The sequence below is a fragment of the Bubalus bubalis genome, chromosome 8 (assembly GCF_019923935.1).
Source record: "Bubalus bubalis isolate 160015118507 breed Murrah chromosome 8, NDDB_SH_1, whole genome shotgun sequence".
Taxonomy (NCBI): domain Eukaryota; kingdom Metazoa; phylum Chordata; class Mammalia; order Artiodactyla; family Bovidae; genus Bubalus; species Bubalus bubalis.
The window spans coordinates 46,948,602-46,976,105 of NC_059164.1; the positions used below are offsets into that span (position 1 = coordinate 46,948,602).

Sequence of the window (27,504 nt, forward strand, 5' to 3'; positions counted from 1 at the left end):
GTTGGAGAAGACTCTTGAGAGTCCCTTGGACTGCAAGGAGATCCAACCAGTCCATTCTGAAGGAGATGAGCCCTGGGATTTCTTCGGAGGGAATGATGCTAAAGCTGAAACTCCAGTACTTTGGCCACCTCACGCGAAGAGTTGACTCATTGGAAAAGACTGATGCTGGGAGGAATTGGGGGCAGGAGGAGAAGGGGACAACAGAGGATGAGATGGCTGGATGGCATCACTGACTCGATGGACGTGAGTCTGAGTGAACTCCAGGAGTTGGTGATGGACAGGGAGGCCTGGCGTGCTGCGATTCATGGGATAGCAAAGAGTCGGACACGACTGAGCGACTGAACTGAACTGATCCTGATATTTATGCTTCCAATATACTATTCTTTCTTGTGGATTTTTCTTTTCCGTATTAAGATCAAGAGAAAATCCAAGATGTTCCCAGAGAAAAAAGAGATGTTGTTGACAAAAATATATGAAGCAGAATATCAGAAAAAAAATTTCCAGCATCAATATAAGATATTGAAAGACAACAGAACAGTGTCTCTAGTTCTGAGGGAAAATTATTTTTAAACCAGAATTCTACAGTCAGCCAAATGTGACTGCATTCAAATGTAAGAGAAAACAAAAAAGACAGTTTGGAACATGTCACAAATTCTACAGGACTAGAGAAATGTCACTGCTGCCCACTGCTCAGTGTGGAATGGGGAAAACCATGCTGAAAGGTTTTCCCTGGTCCAGCTCTTTTTATTGCCATCTTTTGTATTCTCGCCCAATTGTGTTCCTAGTATTTATGGGTCCTGAGCTTGGGGCAGGGGTCAGCAAACTGGTCCTCAGGCCAAACCCACCCTGTCACCAGTTCTTATCAATAAAGTTTTATTGGAACGTAATCATGTTTATTTATTCACATACCTGTGGCTGCTTTCACTCTGCAATGGCAGACATGAGAAACTGTTAGAGAGACTACATGACTCACAAAGCATATAATCAGGGCTGGGACTAAGGTGAGGAAAGAGAGGTGCCTTGGGACAGTATTAAGGCGGTGCCCTTTTTAAAGACTGACCCTGCACCTGCATGACCCTGAGCACTAGTGTCTTGAGTTTTGCACACTCACCACTTCTCCAGTCTCACTCCATTCCCAACCCTGCCTTTAACATTTACTATGTGGCCCTTAACTGCAATTGTTCTCCTGGCTTAGATTATCTCTGAAATTGTTTGCTTTCCTGGAATAGTCATCTCTTGCACATGATATGGACCTGCTTTTCTACTCTCTCCATCAATCTGATTGTACATGCTTTTTATTCAGTGATTCATTACTTTAAAAAATATATTATTTTAGGTATTTTGGGTAGTACAGGAGGGGAGGTAGATCTATTTTACGTAGAACTCTAATGGAAATTCAGTTGAAACTACAAAATTGTAATATAAACTGTTATTCTCTCATTCCATTTTAAAAAAAGTTTTCTTTTAGAATATGTTATTGGGAGGTTTATCTTTTCAGATTAAATCTGACAGCACTGCAGAGGTCATGGCATAGAGTTATATATCCCTTCCCTAAAGGTTCATGAATATGTCACTTGAAATTTTACTCATATTGATTTTTTTCCTCCTGAGTCCTTTTATATTTATTACATGAGGCATAGAATTAATATCTTTATCTCTTACCAGTACTAACTTGTTTATTCAGCCTCTCTCTCTCTCTGCTCTGCTAAGTCGCTTCAGTCGTCTACTTTTGCCAACTGCTGTGCTAGGTGCTGCAGCTACAATGATGATAGGAAAACCAAAGCTGTTTCTGCTCTTATATAGTTTACAGTGTAGTTGGAGAGACAGAGATTGATCAAATATTGAATTGAATACTGAATCTTGGTAAGTTGTGTGAAAGAAAGAAACAAGAGGCTGTAATAATGTCTAAAAGAGGGTCCTGACCCAGGCTTCTAGTGTTGGGAATGTTTTCCTGAGACAGTGATAACTGAGTTGAAATCTGTAGGGGTAGGAATTAACTAGGTCAACTTTGGGAGAAGAAAAAAGTGGGGGAGAAAGAACACTTTCCACAAATGCCTTGAGGCAGGAGTGAGGATGGTACATTCCAGGAATTGGAAGAAGGCCAAAGTGATCCACGGTCTGAGAGTCATACCATGAGGGAGAGTAATGAAAAACGAGGGTGGAAAAGCAGAGTAGGGGTCACATTATATATATAAGAATTTTGGTCCCAATCATTACAGCAATTGACATCTTTTAACCTGGGAAATGATATGGTCGTATGTAGGTTAAATTAAACAATGAGTGTGTCACCAGAATATAAAACTGGATGGAGGCTATGAGGTGAACAGTTAAGAGGTTGTTATAATGGTCCAGGGGGTAGATTGGACTATGGTGGTAAGAGAGAAGATAAAAAGAAACTGATTGACTTAAGGGATATTCAGAACATAATATGAACAACTCTTTGTGATAATCTGAATATGGGGGATGACTAAGTGCTGGATGACAAGGACAATTCCTAAGCTTCTGGCTTGCTCACTTGAATGAATTTTGTTGTCATTTACTGATAAAAACACCATAGATGAACTAAGCTGTGTGGATAGATCATGTGTTCAATTTGGAACTCTAGACTTCCTGGATCTGGGTGTCTATTTTTTTTCCCCAGGTTAGGGGAGTTTTCAGTTATTATTTCTTTAAAATGTTTTCCTCTTCCTTTTCTCTCTCCTCTCCTTCTGGGACTCCTGTAATCTGAAGTTCAGTCCACTTATTGTTGTTCCATAAGTCCCTTAAGCTATTTCCACTTTGTTTCATTCTTTAATTTTTTTTTTTTTTTTTAAATTTCTGCTGTTCGGATTGGGTGAGGTCCTCTTCCCTGTCTTCATGTTCACTGACCCTTTATTTATTTCATCTAGTCTACCGTTGAATGCTTCTAGGGTATTTTTGAGTTGAATTATTGTGTTTCTTTTCACACTGTTCATGGGGTTCTCAAGGCAAGAAAACCAAAGTGGTTTGCCAGTCCCTTCTCCAGTTGACCATGTTTGGTTACTCTCGCTCCTTGGAAGAAAAGCGATGACCAACCTAGATAGCATATTAAAAAGTAGAGACATCACTTTGCCAACAAAGGTCTGTATAGTCAAAGCTATGGTATTTCCAGTAGTCATGTATGGATGTGAGAGTTCAACCATAAAGAAGGCTGAGTCCTGAAGAACTGATGCTTTCGAATTGTGGTGCTGGAGAAGATTCTTCAGAGTCCTGTGGACAGCAAAGAGATTAAACCAGTCAATCCTAAAGGAAATCAACCCTGAATATTCATTGGAAGGACTGATGCTGAAGCTGAAGCTACAATATTTTGGCCACCTGAGGCAAAGAATTGACTCACTGGAAAAAACCCTGATGCTAGGAAAGATTGAGGACAAGAGGAAAAGGGGAGGACGGATGATGAGGTGGTTGGATGGCATCACTGACTCAATGCACACAAGTTTGAACAAACTCTGGGAGATAGTGAAGAATAGGGAAGCCTGGCATGCTTCAGCTCATGAGGTCGCAGAGTCAGACACGACTTAGTGACTGAACAACAAACTATGTTTCTTTAGCTCTGTGACTTCTGTTTGATGCTTTCTCTTATTTTTCATTTGCTTGTTGAAGTTCTTACTGTGTTCATCCATTCTTCTGAGTTCAGCAAGCATCTTTATGACAATTTTGTGAACTTTTTATCAGGTAAATTACTTACCTCCATTTCATTAAGGTTTATTTTCTGAGGTTTTATCTTTCATTCGGAACATATCCCTCTGTTTTTACACTTTGCATGACTCTCTGTATTGGTTTCTATGCATTAGGTGGGGCAGTCACCTCTCCTAGTCTTGAAGGGTTGGCCTTGTATAGCAGATGAAACTTACCATTCAACCATGCCCTAGCTTTTGGTTGTCTTTAAAACTTTCTGTGGTTGTTCAAGCAGACTATTTTCAACAACTCAGTAGTTGAAGGTGTGCCAAGACCAGTCTGTGTCCCAAAGAGGATAATCTCAATCAGTACCTAGATTAAGGCTTATTGGAAGCTAGACCCTCAAGCAGCAACTTTTAAAGAATGCAAATAGATGCAATCTTATGGGACCACCAAGCACAAGCCCCACTGTCCACCAGAGCTAGGTAATCTAGAAATGTCCCCCGGGCAGCAGTCAGAAAAAATGTGGTTCTAGACAAGCATATAAGCTCCTTTCTGAGAGATACAGGTGAGCTATAGTTAGAGGGACAGCACAAAGATGGTGTCCCCAGCCTATGTTCTCTGAGGGCAGCTCTGTAGCCTCTTGATGCATGTTAAACCTGAAGCCTTACCCTAAGGCCAAAGCTCCAAGACAAGCAAAGAAAGCAATCCACCCTTGGATTGGTGGTCAAGGAGTGTTCCCTGGGTTGCACACCAAAACTGGGTCACCAGGTGTAAAGATTAGGGTACCATATGTTTGTAGAAGATGGCTCCCACTGACTGAAGTGAGGCAGGGGGGAGTGCAAAGATGGCACCTGCCAAAAAAAGAAAAGAAATAAAAGAAAAAATAAAAAGAAAACAAGATGGTGACTGCCAGGTTTAGCAAGGCAAAGGGAGAGCAGGAAGATGGCACCCAATAGCCTCCATCCCCAGAGAGTATCCAGCAGGCCCCTATTCCTCAGACCAACACTTTAAAATTAGCAAATGAGTCTCCTTCACATAAAATCTGGGTGCTTCTCAAATAGTTGCTTCTGTGTTGAGCACTGGGGTGGATGAGCCTCTGTCTCTGTGGGAGCCCATTTGGAGCTGTTTCTCACTGCCACAGCCTCAAGGGTCTTATGGGTATGCACCCCACTGATTTTCAAAGCTAGATGTTTTGGGGCCTCATATCTCAGATGCTTGTCTTAAAAGTTAAAGTCCCTGATGTGTGATTAAACCCTTCATTTATCAGGTAGAATCTCTGTGCTTTGAGTTCCCTCTTGTGGGTCACTGTCCCAGGGGTGGGGTTTACAGTGAGATTATATCTCAGCCTCTCCTACCTACTTCAATGTGATTTCCTTCTTGTCTGTCCAATGTGAAGGGGTTTCTCTACCAGTTTACAGCCTTTTTTTTCCAGAGGAAGTTGTTTCATATACAGTTAAAGATTCAGTGTGTCCATGGGAGAAGGTTGGTTCAGGATCTTCTTACATTACCATCTTGAAAAGGACTTCCATGTGTTCAGTTTGGGGTTATGTGAGTGAGAAGTGTCTCTCTGAGACATGTGATCAAATATTTCACACAGCTGTCTTGGTCCAGAGCTCAAAAGAAAGGTCCAAAATAGATGTGCCTTTAAGATATCTGGTATTTAAGCTATGGGTGTGTTTGAGATTGCCTAAGGAAGTACTCTTGCCTGGAAAATCCCATGGACGGAGGAGCCTGGTAGGCTGTAGTCCATGGGGTCGCTAAGAGTCAGACACGACTGAGCGACTTCCCTTTCACTTTTCACTTTCATGCATTGGAGAAGGAAATGGCAACCCACTCCAGTGTTCTTGCCTGGAGAATCCCAGGGACAGGGGAGCCTGGTGGGCTGCCGTCTCTGGGGTCGCACAGAGTTGGACACGACTGAAGCAACTTAGCAAGGAAGTTGATTGGAGCTTCCCAGGTGGTGCTAGTGGTACAGAACCCACCTGCCAACGCAGGACACACAAGAGATGAGGGTTTGATCCTTGGGTCAGGAAGATCCCCTGAAGGAAGGCATGGAAACCCATTCCAGTATTGTTGCTTGGAGAATCCCCATGGACAGAGGAGCCTGGCGGGCTATAATCCACAGAGTCAGGCACAACTGAAGCCACTTAGCAGACACACATGGATAATGAAGTTGACTGGAGAGCCTATAACTGAACTTTGAGGAACTAAGAGCTAGCATGAAAGAGGATGAACCAAAAAAAAAAAAAGAGGATGAAGAAGTAGCAGTCACAAGTGCAGAGAGAAAACCAGAAGGGCATGGCATCATGGAAGCCAAAGGATAAGAGTGTTTACAGAAGGGATTGGCCTTCAGTGTGGCTACTGAATGAAGATGAGGACCAAAATACAGATTAAATCTAGTGACAATATGGCACCCCACTCCAGTACTCTTGCCTGGAAAATCCCATGGATGGAGGAGCCTAGTAGGCTGCAGTCCATGGGGTCGCTAAGAGTCGGACATGACTGAGCGACTTCACTTTCATGCATTGGAGAAGGAAATGGCAACCCACTCCAGTGTTCTTGCCTGGAGAATCCCAGGGACGGGGGAGCCTGTTGGGCTGCCGTCTATGGGGTCACACAGAGTCGGACACGACTGAAGTGACTTAGCAGCAGCAGTGATCTTTACCAAAATAATTTCATATTTTGGTAAGAGAAGAATTCACATGGGAATATATTGAGAAATTGGTGGAAAAAAATTGGAAACTGGTGGGAAGTTGGAGGTAAGGAAATGATATCAGCAAATGTAAGCAATCTCTTTGATGAGTTTGGTGGTGAAGGGGAATCTTTTTGGAGAAGTGAATTTAAAACAGTTTATTTTTCCTCTCTTTCTTTTTCTTTTTTTTCTTTTCCTGCTTTTACTCTTTATTTTTAGTGCAAGAAAATGGAGTATGTTTAAAAGGGATAGAAGAATGCAGAAGTTAAATATTCTGGAGAAGATAGAATTAATAAGGTCCCTAAGAACAGATGGCAGAGTGTGGGATCCAGAATACAGTGAACCTTGGAGGCCTTGAGACATCTTTGACCTCTCAGCCTCATGTCTTCTCAATGCTTAGAACTGTTAAGTCTTTGCCTTTGTTTATTGTTTTTGGCTCAGTGAATGACAATAAAATGGAGCAGGACCATTTAGGTCATTTTCTCTTGACATCATTATTCTTATATTATGTACACAGCCATTTTCTTTCTAAAATACATTTGTGGCATGTGCTTTTTAGAGGATGAGGTCCTTCACATCAAGGACTCTTTGCCAATGTTGTTTAAATCCCCCTCAGTTCTCTTTAGCTTCGTTGGTGGCTCAGAGGGTAAAGCGTCTGCCTGCAATGCAGGAGACCTGGTTCAATCCCTGGGTCAGGAAGATCCCCTGAAGAAGGAAATGGCAACCCACTCCAGTACTCTTGCCTGGATAATCCCATGGACAGAGAAGCCTGGTAGGCTATAGTCCATGGGATCACAAAGAATAGGACACGACTGAGCAACTTCACTTTCTCACTTTCACAGTTCTCTTTGGGAGAAGGCAATGGCACCCCACTCGAGTACTCTTGCCTGGAAAATCCCATGGATGGAGGAGCCTGGTGGGCTGCAGTTCATGGGGTTGCACAAGTCAGACACGACTGAAGCAACTTAGCAGCAGCAGCAGCAGCAGCAGTTCTCTTTGAGGGCTTCAATGTTTTGCCTAAAGTCTGGTTCAAATCACAGATAAATGGCAAAGACAAGCTACAGATAGTTCTCACTTTTCATCATTGGTGCTGGCTCACCTGGCACTCCCCATACTCATGTCACTCTCTTATCCTGCAGGCAGTGGTTTTTGCAAAGGTCCAAGTGGTGTGATACCATAAGCATATGAGTAGTTGGAGAAATACACATGATAGCCAAGAGTTCATCTTATCTCAAGATGATAAAATGACTTGGTTTTCAGGTTATATTACATCTCAAGATGATCTCACCTGTAGCTGAAGGTTGGTATTTCATCAATTATCACCCAGCAAGAAATATAAAAGCCCATTCCACATTAACCAGATAAGCCATTCTAGAATTAAGTAGATAGAAAATTAAAAAATAAACAAATGGAATCTAATGAAACTTACAAGCTTTTACACAACAATGGAAACCATAATAAATGAAAAGACAACCTATGGAATAGGAGAAAATATTTACAAATGATGTGACAGACAAGGACTTAGTCTCCAAAATATACAAACAGCTCACATAACTCAACAACAGAAAACCAAACAGCCTAATTGAAAGATGGGTAGAAGGCCTTAATAGATATTTCTCCAAAGTCTGCACAGATGGCCAGTAGGCACATGAAAAGATGCTCAACATCACTAATTATTAGAGAAGCACAAATCAAAACTACAATGAGGTACTACCTCATACTGGTCAGAATAACCATCATTAAAAAGTCTACAAATAACAAATATTGGGGAGGGTGTGGAGAAAAGAGAATGCTTCTGCACTGTTGGTGGGAATGTAAGTTGGTACAGCCACTCTGGAGAACAATGTGGAGGTTCCTCAGAAAACTACAAATAGAATTACTGTATGATCCAGCAATCCCACTCCTGGGCATATACCTAGATAAAACTATAATTCAAAAAGGTACATGCACCCTTATGTTCACTGTGGCAGTATTTATAGGAACCAAGACATGGAACAACCTAAATGTCCTTTGACAGAGGAATGGATAAAGGAGATGTGGTAGATACATACAATGGACTACTACTCAGACAAAGAAAGAATAAAATAATGCCATTTGCAGCAACATGGATACAACTAGGGATTATCATACTAAGCGAAGCAAGTTAGAGAGAGAAGGACAAATACCATATGAGATCACTTACATGTGGAATCTAAACTATGACACAAAACAGAAACAGACTCACAGACACAGAGGACAGACTTATCATTGCCAAAGAGAAGGGAGTGGGGCAGGGGAGGACTGGGAGTTTGAGATCAACAGTTGTAAACTAATAGGATGGATAAAAAGCAAGGCTCTTTGGTATAGCACAGGGAAATTTTTTTTGATACTCTGTGATAAACCATACAGAAAGAGAATATAAAAAAAGAATGTGGATAGGTGTATAACTGAGTTAATTTGCTGTATGGCAGAGATTAGCACAACATTTTAAATCAACTATACTTCAGTAAAAAAAAAATTAGTAGAAAAATTTAGCATTTACAAAAAGATGTCACTTTTGTATCTTTTTTTTTTTTTACCTCTTACTAAATGATATTATTACCCATTCCAGTATTCTTGCCTAGAGAATTCCATGGACAGAGGAGCCTGGCAGACTATATACAGTCCACAGAGTCTCAAAGAGTTGGATACAACTGAAGTGACTTAGTATGCACACACACAAGTGATATTATTCATCTAAACAAGGCTGAAAACTAGGAAAAAACAGTGTGGGATAAAAGAAAAGATACATTAACCCCATAATTCAATTACGCTTCTTATAATCAGGTTTTATAGGTAAGTCTCAGAATAACATTTCTTCAGCAGGCTTCAGATCAGTCGCTCATTCGTGTCCGACTCTTTGCGACCCCATGAATCACAGCACGCCAGGCCTCCCTGTCCATCACCAACTCCTGGAGTTCACTCAGACTCACGTCCATCGAGTCAGTGATGCCATCCAGCCATCTCATCCTCTGTCGTCCCCTTCTCCTCCTGCCCTCAATCCCTCCCAGCATCAGAGTCTTTTCCGATGAGTCAACTCTTCGCATGAGGTGGCCAAAGTACTAGAGTTTCAGCTTTAGCATCATTCCTTCCAAAGAAATCCCAGGGCTCATCTCCTTCAGAATGGACTGGTTGGATCTCCTTGCAGTCCAAGGGACTCTCAAGAGTCTTCTCCAACGCCACAGTTCAAAAGCATCAAGTCTTCGGCACTCAGCCTTCTTCACAGTCCAACTCTCACATCCATACATGACCACAGGAAAAACCATAGCCTTGACTAGACGAAACTTTGTTAGCAAAGTAATGTCTCTGCTTTTGAATATGCTATCTAGGTTGGTCATAACTTTCCTTTCAAACAGTAAGCGTATTTTAATTTCATGGCTGCAGTCACCATCTGCAGTGATTTTGGAGCCCAGAAAAATAAAGTCTGACACTGCTTCCACTGTTTCCCCATCTATTTTCCATGAAGTGATGGGACTGGATGCCATGATCTTCGTTTTCTGAATGTTGAGCTTTAAGCCAACTTTTTCACTCACCACTTTCACCTTCATCAGGAGGCTTTTGAGTTCCTCTTCACTTTCTGCCATAAGGGTGGTGTCATCTGCATATCTGAGGTTATTGATATTTCTCCTGGCAATCTTGATTCCAGCTTGTGTTTCTTCCAGTCCAGCGTTTCTCATGATGTACTCTGCATATAAGTTAAATAAACAGGGTGATAATATACAGCCTTGACGTACTCCTTTTCCTATTTGGAACCAGTCTGTTGTTCCATGTCCAGTTCTAACTGTTGCTTCCTGACCTGCATACAAATTTCTCAAGAGGCAGATCAGGTGGTCTGGTATTCCCATCTCTTTCAGAATTTTCCAGTTTATTGTGATCCACACAGTCAAAGGCTTTGGCATAATCAATAAAGCAGAAATAGAGGTTTTTCTGCAACTCACTTGCTTTTTCCATGATCCAGTGGATGTTGGCAATTTGATCTCTGGTTCCTATGCCTTTTCTAAAACCAGTTTGAACATCAGGAAGTTCACAGTTCACATATTGCTGAAGCCTGGCTTGGAGAATTCTGACCATTACTTTACTAGCGTGTAAGATGAGTGCAATTGTGCAGTAGTTTGAGCATTCTTTGGCATTGCCTTTCTTTGGGATTGGAATGAAAACTGACCTCAGCAGGCTTAGAAATTAATAATCCAAATTAAATGGGAGAGTCAGTGTTCTTTAAGAAGAATAAAAATGGAATGACTTCCATGTAATAGTTAGCATGAGGGAGAAGTTGGGGGACTTCCCTGGTGGTCCAGTGGCTAAGACTCCACGTTCCCAATGCAGGGGGCCTGGGTTTAATCCCTAGTCATGGAACAAGATCACTCATGCCACAGCAAAAATTGAAGATCCAATGTGCTGCAACTAAGGCCTGGCACAACCAAATAAATAAACATTAAAAAAAGAAGAATCTGGAATCCATTCATAACATAGGGAATAAGGGAATTCTTCTCTATAAGAATTTGGCAATAAGGAGTTCATGGTCTGAGCCACAGTCAGCTCCTGGTCTTGTTTTTGCTGACTGTATAGAGCTTCTCCATCTTTGGCTGCAAAGAATATAATCAATCTGATTTCGGTGTTGACCATCTGGTGATGTCCATGTATAGAGTCTTCTCTTGTGTTGTTGGAAGAAGGTGTTTGTTATGACCAGTGCATTTTCTTGGCAAAACTCTATTAGTCTTTGCCCTGCTTCATTCCGTATTCCAAGGCCAAATTTGCCTGTTACTCCAGGTGTTTCTTGACTTCCTACTTTTGCATTCCAGTCCCCTATAATGAAAAGGACGTCTTTTTTGTGTGTTAGTTCTAAAAGGTCTTGTAGGTCTTCATAGAACCATTCAACTTCAGCTTCTTCAGCGTTACTGGTTGGGGCATAGATTTGGATTACTGTGATATTGAATGGTTTGCCTTGGAAACGAACAGAGATCATTCTGTTGTTTTTGAGACTGCATCCAAGTACTGCATTTCGGACACTTTTGTTGACCATGATGGCTACTCCATTTTTTCTGAGGGATTCCTGCCTGCAGTAGTAGATATAACGGTCATCTGAGTTAAATTCACCCATTCCAGTCCATTTTAGTTTGCTGATTCCTAGAATGTTGACATTCACCCTTGCCATCTCTTGTTTGACCACTTCCAATTTGCCTTGATTCATGGACCTGACATTCCAGGTTCCTATGCAATATTGCTCTTTACAGCATCGGACCTTGCTTCTATCATCAGTCACATCCACAGCTGGGTATTCTTTTTGCTTTGGCTCCATCCCTTCATTCTTTCTGGAGTTATTTCTCCACTGATCTCCAGTAGCTGGAAAAGGTCAGTTTTCATTCCAATTCCAAAGAAAGGCAATGCCAAAGAATGCTCAAACTACCACACAATTGCACTCATCTTATACGCTAGTAAACTAATGATCAGAATTCTCCAAGCCAGGCTTCAGCAATATGTGAACTGTGAACTTCCTGATGTTCAAACTGGTTTTAGAAAAGGCATAGGAACCAGAGATCAAATTGCCAACATCCGCTGGATCATGGAAAAAGCAAGAGAGTTCCAGAAAAACATCTATTTCTGCTTTATTGATTATGCCAAAGCCTTTGACTGTGTGAATCACAATAAACTGTGGAAAATTCTGAAAGAGATGGGAATACCAGACCACCTGATCTGCCTCTTGAGAAATCTGTATGCAGGTCAGGAAGCAACAGTTAGAACTGGACATGGAACAACAGACTGGTTCCAAATAGGAAAAGGAGTACGTCAAGGCTGTATATTGTCACCCTGTTTATTTAACTTATATGCAGAGTACATCATGAGAAACGCTGGACTGGAAGAAACACAAGCTGGAATCAAGATTGCCGGGAGAAATATCAATAACCTCAGATATGCAGATGACACCACTCTCATGGCAGAAAGTGAAGAGGAACTCAAAAGCCTCTTGATGAAAGTGAAAGCTGCGAGTGAAAAAGTTGGCTTAAAGCTCAACATTCAGAAAACGAAGATCATGGCATCCGGTCCCATCACTTCATGGAAAATAGATGGGGAAACAGTGGAAACAGTGTCAGACTTTATTTTTCTGGGCTCCAAAATCACTGCAGATGGTGACTGCAGCCATGAAATTAAAATACGCTTACTGTTTGAAAGGAAAGTTATGACCAACCTAGATAGCATATTCAAAAGCAGAGACATTACTTTGCTAACAAAGGTTCGTCTAATCAAGGCTATGGTTTTTCCTGTGGTCATGTATGGATGTGAGAGTTGGATTGTGAAGAAGGCTGAGCGCTGAAGAATTGATGCTTTTGAACTGTGGTGTTGGAGAAAACTCTTGAGAGTCCCTTGGACTGCAAGGAGATCTACCCAGTCCATTCTGAAGGAGATGAGCCCTGGGATTTCTTTGGAAGGAATGATGCTAAAGCTGAAACTCTAGTACTTTGGCCACCTCATGCGAAGAGTTGACTCATCGGAAAAGACTCTGATGCTGGGAGGGATTGGGGGCAAGAGGAGAAGGGGACGACAGAGGATGAGATGGCTGGATGGCATCACTGGCTAGATGGACGTGAGTCTGAGTGAACTCCAGGAGTTGGTGACGGACAGGGAGGCCTGGCGTGCTGTGATTCATGGGGTCGCAAAGAGTCGGACACGACTGAGCGAGTGATCTGATCTGATCTCTATAAGAACAATTAAAAACAATCAGAAATAATAGAAAAACAAAAAACTTTACAAATCAGAATCCAAATATGCACTATAAAATGTGTAAAGCTTTTCAAAAATTGGAGGGAAGGAAGAAGAAAGAAGAATCCATTTGCCCTTATCTCTAGAACATTCTTCTTTGAGTGGTACAGGTGTTATGATGCTGGTACTATAAGGAAGAAAGGCACTATGGTTTGACTGAGCTTCTTTTCTACAAAAGGTCACTGACCCTGAAGGGCCATCTCTGGAAATTCAGATACATACTCCTTTCCTTGTCACTCCTGACTTAGAGGTTGCCAACCATGGGGAATCACTATCCATTACTGGTTTCCCTTAACTCTGCCCACATTTTTGTAAAAGATTACTTTATTAAACTCTCTCCGATCACCTCTTTTGAGAGTTTCTGCTTGTACCCTGACATCAAGAGAAAGAGAGTTAGACAGTACTTCAAATTCCATTTAGGTTCCACCCAGAGATGAGTGGAGGCCCATGAGGTGAGTGTGAGATGAAATGAGAGACACAAATCTCCCCTTCTTTCTGTCAGGTTCAGTCCCATGTCCACAAGCCTCTCACACTGTGCTCGTCTTATGCCACATACGATTCTAGTGTTTGTTAATTTGTTTTGGGGCCAAATGGTCCTTATACACAAACATACTACCTTGGGTTTAGGTGAATAAACGAGATCAATTCCCATAGTCAGTATTAACTCACTTAGAATGACTGTACAAGTTATAGAAAAGCTCCTTTTCTGCATCTTGGTGAAAAGAACAGCCTCACTGGAGGGAGTGATCTCCCACTCGCCCCTCTGGAGAACTTGTGAGGGCAAGGGACAGCCTCCGCCCCACATTCAGTGGCCCTGCTTATCTGTCTGCCAGAGGAAAGACTGGTTATGTTGGACTTACTGAGACACCATTCAGTCTAGAGCTCTACAGCCTGTTAAAATAAAATACTGAACTTTAAATAGCCTCCAAACCACAGTATAATCAACCAAATCAACCTGGGCTTCTCATGTTGGGTCATGAGAAGGGACTTAAATGTTTCCAAATGATACCAACACGTTTTAACAAAAGCCCAAATCTAGGCATAAAGCTTATCTACTAACGGTTAATTCTGTTTTTCATAGAAACACCTCTCCTGATGTTCAAGACAGCTCAGTGGTAAGAAGCACTGCCTCTCCTCCCCTCTCGCTCCCCTGCCCAATCCACTTCCATTTTGGCTTCCTTTCTCTCACTTGCCCAGTGCCAGGACACTTCCGCGTCTGCCCAGAGGCAGCTACAGTGTTTGTCCACACCCTGCTTCCAAATGCCCCTGTGAACTGTGATTTAGCTGTGAAATAGCTTCACAGCTATTTGACTTCAAATCTCCCCATTTTGGGTTCTTCCCAACCCAGGGATCGAACCCAGGTCTCCCGCATTGCAGGAGGATTCTTTACCAGGTGAGCCACAAGGAAAGCCCAAGAATACTGGAGTGGGTAGCTTTTGAGGTAGTGATTATTTTAGAATAGAGAGATGAGATGCTTTGTCCTAAATGACACATCCAGCATAAGGTTTGAACCTGGAACCACCTCATGCTAGCTCCTCAGAACCACAGTGGACCAATCAACCAATGATAAGTAGGTTCATTGAACTTTAATAAAAAATAAAATGATGTTATAAGAAACCAAGCGTGCTATGAAAATCACTCTTTGGTGGATAATTGCATAACAGAACATTTGTGGTACTGGAAAAGAAAAATTTAAAGTATTGCAAATAGTAGCTATTAAGAAAATTGGAAACACAACACTCATGACTTTATCTGAGTTGAAAGTACACAAAGTACACACAAAAATTCAGCAGTGCCTTTGGTCTGATTGTATTCCTTTCATGATCTGTCACTTCCTTCAGGCAAATATTAACAAAAGTCTCCTACAGCATCTCCTTAAAAAGTGGTTTACCCAGTAGATTCTTGAAATTCTATATAAGAGCACTGGAGGCTAATCAACTGTTTGCTTGCCTTATTAAACTCTTAATTCTCCCTGCTAGGCACAATTCTGATGCTTATAAATCTTAATTTGTTCAGTCTTCACCAAATATAGGCTGGCTTCATGTACTTGGAAATGTGTGCAAGCTAAGTCTCTTCAGTTGCGTCCGACTCTTTGTGACCCTATAGACTGTAACAACCTGCCAGGCTCCTCGGTCCATGGGATTTTCTAGACAAGAATACTGGAGTTGGGTTGCCATGCCCTCCTCCAGGGGACCTTACCAACCCAAGGATCGAAGTTATCTCTTACGTCTCCTGCATTGGCAGGCAGATTCTTTACCACTAGCGCCACCTGGGAAGCCCTCGGAAATAGGATGTCTTAAACTGGAGAAGGTGATGGCACCCCACTCCAGTACTCTTGCCTGGCAAATTCCATGGATGGAGGAGCCTGGTAGGCTCCATGGGGTCGTGAAGAGTCGGACACGACTGAATGACTTCGCTTTCACTTTTCACTTTCATGCACTGGAGAAGGAAATGGCAACCCACTCCAGTGTTCTTGCCTGGAGAATCCCAGGGACGGGGGAGCCTGGTGGGCTGCCGTCTATGCGGTCGCACAGAGTCGGACACGACTGAAGCGACTTAGCAGCAGCAGCAGCAAACTGAATGGGCCTCTGATTCTGTACATTTTATGCTATTCTTTTATTTCGATTTCTCTTTTCTCTTAAAAAAAGTTCCTTAAATTTGCTACTTAATTCTTCCCTTTTTTTTTTTTTGATTCTTCTCAAATCCTTGTTCACTTCCTCAAAAATAAAATTAGAGCCATTCCCCAAGGGTTCTTGCCTAATTCTGTGTCTGTAATTCAATTTTAAATAAGCAGTCTCTTGTGTAAATTCTCATATCCTGACTCCCTAGAACAAGCTACTCTCTCTTCTCTGTCTGTATCATTCTTATTTTGCATGTCACCAATTTTTTTCTGATACATGTTCATTTATCTTTTTCTCACTTTTTGCTCCACTCTTATGGTCTTTTCATTGCTTCTGCCCTTTTGGTTAGCAGGACTATGTAGCCCAACTACCATATGACCTAGCAATTCCATTCCTAGGTATATATCTGAAAGAACCTCAAAACTGATTTAAGAAGATTACATTCACCCCAATGTTCACAGCAGCATCACTTACACTTGCCAAGATATGGAAGCAACCTAAGAGTCCATCAACAGATGGATAAAGAACATGTGGTACATATACACAGTGAATACTACTCAGCCATAAAGCAGAATGAAATTCTGCCATTTGCAGCAACATGGATGGATCTGGAGGGCGCTGAACTAAGTCAGACAGAGAAGGACAAATACTGTATGATACCACTTACATGTACAATCTAAAAAAATACAATACACTAGTGAACAAAACATAAAAGAAGCAGACCCCCAGAGAACAAACTAGCAGTTACCAGTGGAAAGAGCAGGGGAGCTACACAGGGGTCGGGAGGCGGGACATACAAACTATTGGGTACAAGAGAGACCACAAGGATGAATTGTACAACATGGGGAATGCAGCCAATATTGTGTAATAAATGTAAAAGGAATGTAACCTTTAAAAATTGTATAAAAATAAAAAATAAAGAAGCTCTTAAAAAAGAAGACTGGGTAGCCCATTTCTGCTTCTCATTTTCTAAATGAGATCAATTTAAATATGATCTAAATTAAAGAAAGTATTGATTTTAAGCCCAGTCCCCTTTTCCTGTCTCTTCTTCCCCCAGGGTTGGAGGCTTGGCTCCTGTTAACTTATGAAACCTTTGTTTCTTCCTAGCTGTTCATGAGTTATGTATTTTAATAATAAAGCAATGATCTACTAAGTTATAATATTTCTCAGAGTTCTGTGAGTCCCTTGAGCAAATTAATCGAATTTGAGGAGGAGGAGGAGGAGAAAAAGGTTGGGAACTTCTACAGTCAGCCAGTCAGCAATACAAGTAATAACCCGGGCTTATAACTGGCATCTGAAGTAGGTCAGTGTGGCAGTCTTACCGGATCGAACCCTCAGCCTATGGAATCTGATGCTATCTCTGGGTAAACTGCCACAATTGAGTTGAATTCTTGGGGACCCTGCTGGAGTCTGAGAATTATTTGCTGGTACTAGGGATCATGCCCTGCCATCTGATACACATGTTGGAACTGGGTCCAGGACCCCATTTTAAACACTTAAATGTGAGAGCCTAGAACTATGAAATTCTTAGAAGAAAACACAGGCACACATCTTTGTGGATCTGGATTAGGCAATGCTTTCTTACATGAGAGCAAAAGCACAAGAAAAAATACAAAAGAAAAATAGTATATTGGAGTTCATCAAAGAGTCAAACTTTTGTATTCCAAAGGACACCATCAAGAAAGTAAAAAGGCAACTCACAGAATGGGAGAAAATATTTGTAAATCAAACATCTGATAAAGGACTTGTATCTAGAATACATAAAGAACTCTTACAAGTTAATAATAAAAGGCAAATAATCCAATTAAAAATGGACAAGGAATAAACAGATACTTTTCAAAGGAAGATAGACAAAAGACATAGACAAATGAAGATAGGCACATGAAAAGATGCTTGACATCATTAGCCACCAGGGAAATGCAAATAAAAACCACAGGGAGATAGTACTTCAAGCCAACTAGGATAGCTACAAAGTGTCAGACAGTAACAAGTGTTAGCAAGGATGGGTAGAAACTGGAACCCTCATACCCTGCTGGTGGGAAAATGATGCAATCACTTTGGAAAACAGTCTAGCAGGTCCTCAAATGGTTAACTTGAGGATCTTATGATTCAGGAAGTCTACTCTTAGATATACATCTAAGAAAAATGAAAACGTATGTTCACACAAAAACTTGTACATGGATGTTCACAGAAGCATTGCCAAAGTGATAAGAGCTCAAGTATTCATCAACTGATAAGTTGATACATAAAATGTAGTATATCCATATAGCAGAATATTACTTGGCAATAAAATATTACTTGGCAAAAAAATAAAAATACATGCTACAACAAAAAGACATTATGCTAAATGAACAAAGCCAGTCAGAAGGACTGCATTATTGTATGATTACACTTATATGAAGTATCCAAAATAAGGAAAGTTGCGGACCAGTGAGGTAGGGGAAGGAAATGGTAAGTAGCTGCTAGTTGGTACCAGCTTTCTTTTTATGGTGATAAAAATGTTCTAAAGTTGATTGCGGTGATGGTTGCATAGTTTTGTTTATATAACAAACCAATGAATCGGGTGAACTGTATCACATATGAATTCTGTCTTAATAAAACTATTAAAAAAGAAAAAATGAATAAATTTTAAAAAACATTAATTATTTGAAAACAAGTTCTTAAATTCTTTAAAAACAAGTTCTGGAGACATTTCTTTGCATTGAATCTCAAGCCAATGTGAAGTACTGCTTGATGTTACACTAGAAAGCTGGAGGAAGCTTAAGGAAAAAGGTAAACAGAATATAATTGAAACCTACCTCTCACATCACAAAATATTCTTATTCTCAACAGCAAGATTTTCTTTCTCATTTTTCTTACTCAAACTTGTGAAGTTTAAGAAATCAGAAGAAAAGATAGGATTGTAGAAATGCTATTTCATCATGGTGTGGGGCAAAAAGACTTTTATATCAGGCAGACCTGTGTTCAAATCTGGACTCAGCTCATGTGGGGCAACAAATGACAAAGTTGTTCATCTGACTGGAGGGCTATAGCTGAGGAACACTGCTGAAATCCCTTTTCTCATACATAGTTCCAGAATAATAACTGGGTAATTGTTTCTTAGCTAGCTAGTATTTATTGACTTTATTTATTTTTTGAGACCAGTATCCAGAGATTTCTTTGGGAGAAATAGCCTTCTCAATTCCTGTACTTTTGGTGTGTTTGAATGAATTTCTGATTTTCCATATATGTGCCTGTAGCATGGTTAATCAGCACATTCCATGGTTTGGGGATGGGGACAAGTCAAATATAGCCACTGGAATTAAGCTTATGATCTCTGTTTGGACTGTTAATGCAGAGCTCTCTTTGCTGCTGCTTAACTGAATCTGACAGTGTAAATATTTGGAACTGCTCAACCTTTATTACACATTCACAGCCTGAAAGTGTGGGGAGCATGGAGACAGTAGAGTGGAGAGATGAAGAGGGGCTGGGTCTTGGGGACATCATATATGGCTCTTGTTAAAAGCATATCAACAACAGTCCCAGACCTTTCAGTTACATAAGCTGATCATTTGTTGTTAAGCTTAAACAAGTATAAATTGACTTTTTGGTCACCTACACCCAAATGATTCTTACAAGTAGCATTATCTCCTGGCTAGTTACTATGGCTGTGTAACAAATGACCCCGAAACTGTGCTTTAAAATGAGAAAATTTCACAGTTTAAAAGAAGAACATTTATTTTGCCACAGTCTGGGCAAGGATTAGAGGGGGCAGGTTATTGCTTCTCTATTTGATATCAACTGTGGTGGTTTGAACACTAAAGGTTGGAATCATTTAAAGGCTTGTCCATTTATATGTCAGGTGCCTGGCTGGGAAGACTCAGATGGGACTAGAAAAGTTGGGGTTATTTTCTCTTTCTAATTCTTTCTCCTTCCTTCTCTTGGTAATTCTCTCTTCCTCCTTCCTCCATCTCTTCCTGCGATTTCTGCATGGTAGCTTCAGGATGGCAAAGTTCTTCCATGTCAGTAGAAGGTTTCCAAGGGAGAAAATCTGGGAGAAGTTCTAGCCTTTTTTATGACTTAGCCTCAGTAGTCATGCAGAGACATCTATCACAGTCCAAGGCCCACCCAGATTCAAGAGGAGCAAACACAGATGGAGAAATGTCAACATCACACAGTAGAAAGAACACACGGTTGGGATACACTGGTATGGCCATCTTTGAAAATAACTTTGGCCATACTATGTGGGATATTTGTAAAGATTAAATGACACATTTTTCAGAAGACCATATTACAAAGATGTACTATAGAACCAAAGACCTGAATAGGCTGAGGGACTCTAAGGAGACCACTGTGAACTGGAAATAATTCTGTGGCCCAAGACAGGAAAATGCTAGAGAGAAGAGACAGAAGAGGACAATGAGTGGAAAATGTAATTACCCAAGTTTCACCATGTTGAGCTTTAAGGGCAATGTACACAGAAACTTGGAAAAGGAAATGTGAAAATGACATTTATGTCATAAATCTATTGTTGTTTATACATATGCTAGTATTTCTGATGAAAATTGTCTATTTGCTTATATTAGCAGTCATGCTTGAGTAATAAGAGAGGGTGGCAAATGGTGCTAGGTTCTTCTCTATTCCAATGTGCTAGGTTCTTCCGAAATTCCAATGACTGAAGTTTTAACTCTATTAATCCCACAACTGGAACCAACTTTAATGTTCCAAAAATGTATCTTCAGTGCTTTTTTAGAAGTCAAATAAGTATTTTGGAAGTTAAGACCATAAAATTAAAGTTACAGTGTGTAAGCCAATGTCCCATAAAATATGAATCAGATTATTGATCAAGATGAGAACAGAAGCATAAAATGAAAAAAGCCCATGGCCCAGACCATGACCCAGAGGGATGGAATGGGGAGGGAGCAGGGAGGAGGGTTCAGGATGGGGAACACATGTATACCTGTGGCGGATTCATTTTGATATTTGGCAAAACTAATACAGTATGTAAAGTCTAAAAATAAAAAAAAATAAAAAAAAAAAAGCCCATGGCAAACATAAATTTACTGATGAGGCAATTGCAACTAAATTGATTAACTAAGTCATAGTGATGAAGAGAGTCCCCTTTAGATTCAAAGTTTAAAATATTCCAAAGGGGGATGTCCCTGGTGGTCTAGTGGCTAAGACGCCATGCTCCAATGCAGGGGGCCAGTGTTCAATCCTTGGTCGGAAAACTATATCCCACATGCTGCAACTAAAAAAAGACCCTATACAGCTCAACAAAGATTGAAGAAACCAAGTTCCACAACTAGGGCCAGGCACAGCCAAATAAATAAATACAAATATTCAAAAAAATATTCCAAAGGAATTAGCCTTCCAAATTTGTAAGTTATTTTTCCTCCTGTAAATCTCAATTTTTTTCATGGACAAAATGAGGGAATTGGATTAGAGATTCTTGATTTTTGTGGGGAGGTTGCCAGAATCCTTTCATAATCAGACTAAAGTTCTGGACCCTCTCACAGAAAGTGCACAGACACAAACATTTTCCATATAATATAAAGGATACAGCTTCTAAGTCTAGGTTTAAAACTCTTGGACCCCTTGGTTTCTCTATCTTCTTCTAAATTCTGTGATTGAGGACAGCTGATTTTGTGAAACTTTGATACTTCCAGCTTTGTAAGGACTCCAAGGCCTCCTTGAGTTCATCGTCAATTCTCGGACCCAGGACCAGCTTCTTGAGCTGTTACCTGAGCAGTCACATGTGACCCTGTGCTCAGAAGAGCCTCATACCTAGTTTGACACTCTACTGTTGCCATCTTGATGTTCTTAATTATTTCTGGACAGAGAGTCCTATATTTTCATTTTGTACTGGGCCCCACAAATGACATTATCTTCCTGCTCTGGCCACCCTCTGAGTCTCAACACTTCCTTTTCATGTTCCTGAGATGTGATCATCCAGTCTCTGTGTGAACTCATAGAGCAAGGAGGAACTCCAAAGTTTTCGAGGTAGACAGGCAGATCAGACATTTGTTTTTATGTTGTGCAGAGATCTACCTCTCTATAACTGTATCCACTGATCTCAGTTTTCCGCATCTTGAGTGACATGGGTTTTTCAACTTGAGGATATCTTACAAATTTTAAGACAGGGAGCATTCCCTGTCACCTTAGAAGAACTCTAATAAATTAAGGAAGTGAATCTTGACTTCTTTGATTATCCATGGGAAAAAAAGGCTATAGAAAGCTCATTTGAGGGTCTTCCCTGGTGGTCCAGTGGCTAAGATCCCACGGTCCCAACACAGGGGGCCCAGGTCTGATGCCTAGTCAGGGAACTGGATGCCACAACTAAGAGCTTACATGTCGGAGCGAAAAATCCCACATGCCACAACTAAAGACCTTGCATGCTGCAACAAAGACTGAAGATCATGCCTGCTGCAACTAAAAGCTGATGCAGCCAAATAAATAAATAAATAGGTTTTTTTAAAAAGAAAGCTCACATGATATGAAAGGTCACCAGAAAGGGCCACATATGAAAAGGAAATAAAATGATTACAGGATTGACATTGTAGGTTGAAAATTCAGGAGAAAATGAAACACAAACAGCAGAGCTTGTGCTTCTGAAATGAAAACAAGCCAGAGTTTTTTTTTGGGGGGGGAGGGAATCATAAAAAAATCCCCAAAGAATGAACTAAGCTAATACAACGTGTTTCATTTTGAAACTGGTAGTATTAAGGAACAGATCTCTTTTCTGGTAAGAGAATGACACAGTTTGGGTTATTTCTGGGGTTCTTGTTTTTAAATAAATATCTTAAACAAGCAAATAACATGGATAAATGGGCTTTAGCATCACTGTATCCAAATATGGGTATTTGCTATGTGTCCTGACAGAGTATGACCTTCCCAGGGAGAAACTTACATTTTATTTCCGTGTGTTTTGTTCATATGTGCTCTGGTATATAGTATAGTGTTTGGCACATAGAAAACTGTCTGTAAATCTCTGATTCTGTAGTGTATGTTTCTGGGTCTGTGGCATGGGTGGTCAAAGATGATTCTCCATGTTGGGAGATGGGCCTCCGTCAAGAGTCCTGTCTTGACCACCACACAGTTAATGACTCCCTTCACTGGGCATCAGTTCTGACCACACAGGAGGCAGGCAGAGTGCAGGTGCTCAAGGGAGGTGCTGGAGATGACATTTTCCTTTTCACATGGTCTTTATTACAAAGAGAATGGCAGGATCTATGTTTTCTTTCCCCCCATATAAAGGCATAGCTTTATCACTATAGACACAAAGGTGATCTAGAAACAACTAAACTCAGAAAACTAGCATCCAAAGGACAGTTGACAGCAACTCTACAAAGCAAAATGGGCTGGCCTAAATAACTCCATCCAACAAGCCAACTCATTCGATTGTCAGGAGGTAAAATGTGCAACTCACCTTTTCTGTGGCCCCAACCAGGAGACCAGCTTGCACAAAACCACATGTTTGGCAGAAGTCGTGTTGTTTTGTGGCACAGGTGATTGGCAACACTTGCCCTGAAATATTCCAGGTCAAAACTGTTCTGTAGGACTCTCAGATGTCAACAGTACACTTGTCCAGACCTAGAGAATTCAATTAGTGAATTGTCAACACACGAGAAAAGAAGTCTTGGGTATTATTAATCAGCTATTGCTAAGCTGTTACAATACCAAGCAGTCCCTCAGTAGTTTCAGATGTTTCAACAACGTAGGTTTCCTTCTTGCTTGATGCTTTTGGACTATGGTGTTGGATAAGACTCTTAAGAGTCCCTTGGACTGCAAGGAGATCCAACCAGTCCATTCTGAAGATCAGCCCTAGGACTTCTTTGGAAGGAATGATGCTAAAGCTGAAACTTCAGTACTTTGGCCACCTCATGCGAAGAGTTGACTCATTGGTAAAGACTCTGATGCTGGGAGGGATTGGGGGCAGGAGGAGAAGGGGATGACAGAGGATGAGATGGCTGGATGGCATCACTGACTCGATGGTCATGAGTCTGAGTGAACTCCGGGAGTTGGTGATGGACAGGGAGGCCTGGCGTGCTGCGATTCATGGGGTCGCAGAGAGTCGGACACGACTGAGTGACTGACCTGATCTGATCTGATCTGTGCTATTGTCTTTGTGGGTCAGCTGCTTCTCTGATTCTTACTTTATCCATTCCAGGCCCTCCCCCTTATGGGGAAGATATGGACCCTCTCTGGATATACTGATCTTATCGCAGAAGTAAAAGAACACTGATTGAAACTTGCAGGGTTCTTGAAAGACTTTGCTGGATACAGGTTTGCACTTCATTTCCCTTGACATAGAACTGACGACATGCCTCTCGAAAGTGTTTCTGGAGAGATACTTTGAACTACAAACTAATTTGCACCATCTTCAAATTTATGCATTTCAAAATAACTTTTTAAAAATTGAAGTATAGTTGATTTACAATATCAACTATTAGCTTCAGGTGTACAGCTTGGTGATTCAGTAATGTGTATATATATATATTCTTTCTCAGATTCTTTTCCCTTGTAGGAAAATAATCTTTTTTGTTATAAAACTTCCCATTTTAAAACTTATACATTAAGTCTGGCCAGAAACTTGTTCCTCCTTTACTCTTGTTTCCAGCTACTTATTAATGATTTTACCATTTAAAACGTTTTAATGCATTTTATTTTTTATTGGCTATTATATGGGTAAAAATATAAGAGTATGCAGTGTAGTCTCCTTCTCCCCATGGTAGCCTGGCCATCCAATTCCCCCACAGGCAACTGGCATTATTAAGTTTCTTTTCTATTCTTTTTCAATCTTTTGCATAAGCATGAACAATGAAATCTCAAGTCATTTCCATTTTCCTAAGAATGGGGTTATTAGAACCATTGCTTTGTGAGTGTTTGTGAGGGGAGGCATGTAACCCTGTTTTCCCTTCTATAACTTTTTGCTTTGATCTCCCATCTTCTGACTCAGAAATTAGCCCTGAGCTGTCAGTGATCCATTACCATTGCATTTTTCATCCCTCTGTCCCAAGAGAGCATAGCTCACAATGTTACAGTCTTTTCATGAAGCCACAATAAAGCAAATATTACTGTACTGGGGCAGGACCTCTCCAAGTTATTTTCCATCCCTTCCTCAAATACCATTAATCTTCAAAGTCACCATGGCAAAAAGTTTTTCTGGGAAGATATCAAGAGATAAAAACTTTAGCCTGTCCCTTACTCAAGTTGGTGGGATCTGTCTCTTCTTTTCCTCTCTCCTCTACTATGCGAAAGAACATTGTTCTTTAAAAAGTTCATTACCAAACAATGATTCAGATCTCCTAAACTTTCTCATGAAGAGAGCTTTCTGCTTTTCATTTCTCCCCACATTTGTCCTCACCAGCGATGGAAGAAAGTTCTTGAGTGGATCTGAGGGCAGATTTGACTTAGAGAAGAATTTTACCACTGGGTTATTGACTAGGTTCCATTATTTTGTGTGCTCAGGACTCACTCAATTCCTTTTCTATTCCTTCTTTCTTCTAGAAACTATCCTGTTTTCCTTTTTATCCACAAGGTTGATTTCAGAGTGGCCATGTTGGTTCAAGTGCAGTTTTTTTTTTTTTTTTATTTGAACCATTTTGAAAGTCTTTATTGAATTTGTTACAATGTTGCTTCTGCTTCATGTTATGATTTTTTGGCCACAAGGCAGGTGGGATCTTAGCTTCCAAACCAAGGATTGAGCCCATACCCCTGTACTGGAAGGTAAAGTCTTAACCACTGGACAGCCAGGGAAGGCCTTCAAATATAGTTTAGACCCTGGCCACAAATAATTGGTTCAGAGGTGTATACCAGATGCAGGTTGGGCCAACAGAGTTTTTCCCCAAGGAATTTGGATTTTGATTTGAGACTCACATCAGCCTCTTTCCAGATCACTGAACCTACCAGTAACATGGAAAATTCTTTGGGTTACTTTTGGTGTTATAGGGATGAAAGAAAGATGTAGATGGTCTGAAGAGAGGTCAAAAAGAAAAACAGAGATAAGATGGAGAGCTACTGATAGCATTCCTGTTCCTGGCTGCAGCTGTTTCTGCCCCTGCTCTCTAGGAGACATCTTACTCTTCTTTGGAATAAGCTATCAGTATTTCAGGTTGGCTTTCTGTTACTTTCAACCAGAATCTAACAAATACTGAGGGGATGTGGCAGCATCCACCAGCCCGGCCTTCTATTGGGTAAGGCTTTGAGATCTACCTCCAGTTCCCTACATATAGCATTTTATCCCCTCTGCCAGGTAGAGTTTATACTCTTTCAAAAACTTACCTCTTCGGATCATGTTTCTAAACAAAATATTTACCTGAAATAATTTTTCTTTTATAAATGTTGAATTACATTAGACTATCATTGACTTCTTATGAGGCAGGAAAAAATGTTGTTTGGGATTTTTGACTTATATATTTTTTAATCTAAGTATTTCCCCTTCTCCTTTTCAAGCAAAACCTCAGCAGTGTTCTGACAAAGCTAAGAGTCTTGCACATGTAAAAACTGAGCCCCAAAGGAGGTGATACTAAGTATTTCTTAGGAAATTTATCAAAGCTAAATAGAAATGCTCCACCCTACCCCAAGGGATTCAGAAATAGATGAAAATTTATTTACCAGGCAGAGCCCTTGAGAGATGACATGATCCCAGGAAAAATGTGGAAATCGTGTGTCTGGGCAGAAAGGAAGCCATAGATATCCTTGCTGATATTTGCATGCCCCAGAGAGGCAAGGCAAGTACAGACAGATGCCAAACTCCTACTCATGTCAGGAAGAAGATTAGAAAACAGCTAGATAAAAAGGGCCTGTGAGGAAAGGATGGGGCATCTGAACCCCAACCTGTGGAGATCATTCCCACAACCATAACTGCAGCTGTCTCTGTGGAAGTGCTGGAGACAGGACCAGTGGGCAAGATGCCACACCTCCACCAGTCCACCCAATGCCTTAGCTTCGTTGCAGGCCCCACTTAAGACAAACCTTGGGAAAGGGATACTCTAAATTGGTAAGAGAAAGTTTCTACCATTCTACAGAATTTAAGCCAGAAAGAGAAATTAAATGGAATGATCAAAAAAAAAAAAAAAAAAAAAAAGAAGGTATATTTTGTGCTCACTTGAGTTTTTGATCTGAGGTTCATACATGGCTGCCTGTTATTATAGTGATTTGCTTTATATTTAGGGCCAACAATGCATTCCAAGACACAACTATATTCAGTTAAAATCTGTAGTGAAAATCTGAGAAACTTGTTTGTTCTGTTCATAATAACTCTTGAGCACTGGCGTTGTGTCAAGTTGTGCTAAGGACTTTAAATTCATTATTACATTCAACATTCATAATAATTTTAAAGGGTGGAAATTCTTACTGTTAGTATTTCATAGACATAGAAAAATGGGTCTTTGAGAGGATAAAACCTTGCTCATTTAGGAATTATAAAGGAGTCTATCCTATTTGTAGCAATTGCTTCTGTCAAGGGACAATTGGGATGGAATATCTATGCCAGAATAAGAGTTCTCCAGGGATTCCAAAGTAACTACACAGTCTATGAAGCCAAGATCACCATTAAATAGCTTTTATAAATTGTTCATTAGCATGGAAGGCATTTAGTGAGGGCCAACTTGAAGCAGAAGCTGTGCCAGGAACTTGGGTTAACAATGGCATCCACCCCTTCAAACAGACCTGGTCTGCTAAAAGGCTTGTCAGGAGACAATTCAGATTCAAGTTCTTGAGTACACTGGCCATTAAGTTAGAAAAACACAGCTTTCAGAACTTGAAAGGACCAACACAAATCACTTCAGGAAGCAG

The 27,504-nt window shown here is 40.7% G+C and overlaps 1 protein-coding gene across 3 annotated transcripts in view; it reads right to left on the minus strand.

Annotated features, from left to right (window-relative positions):
- Positions 1–27,504, minus strand: part of NAMPT (nicotinamide phosphoribosyltransferase) — a 387,332-nt gene that overhangs the window by 68,350 nt on the left and 291,478 nt on the right. For all 3 annotated transcript variants that reach the window (XM_006042817.4, XM_044946592.2, XM_044946593.2), the window contains one exon: positions 23,135–23,298. In XM_006042817.4, coding sequence (XP_006042879.3) covers positions 23,135–23,180 — 46 coding nt within the window. In that variant the 5' untranslated portion in view covers positions 23,181–23,298. The remainder of the gene's footprint in view (positions 1–23,134; positions 23,299–27,504) is intronic.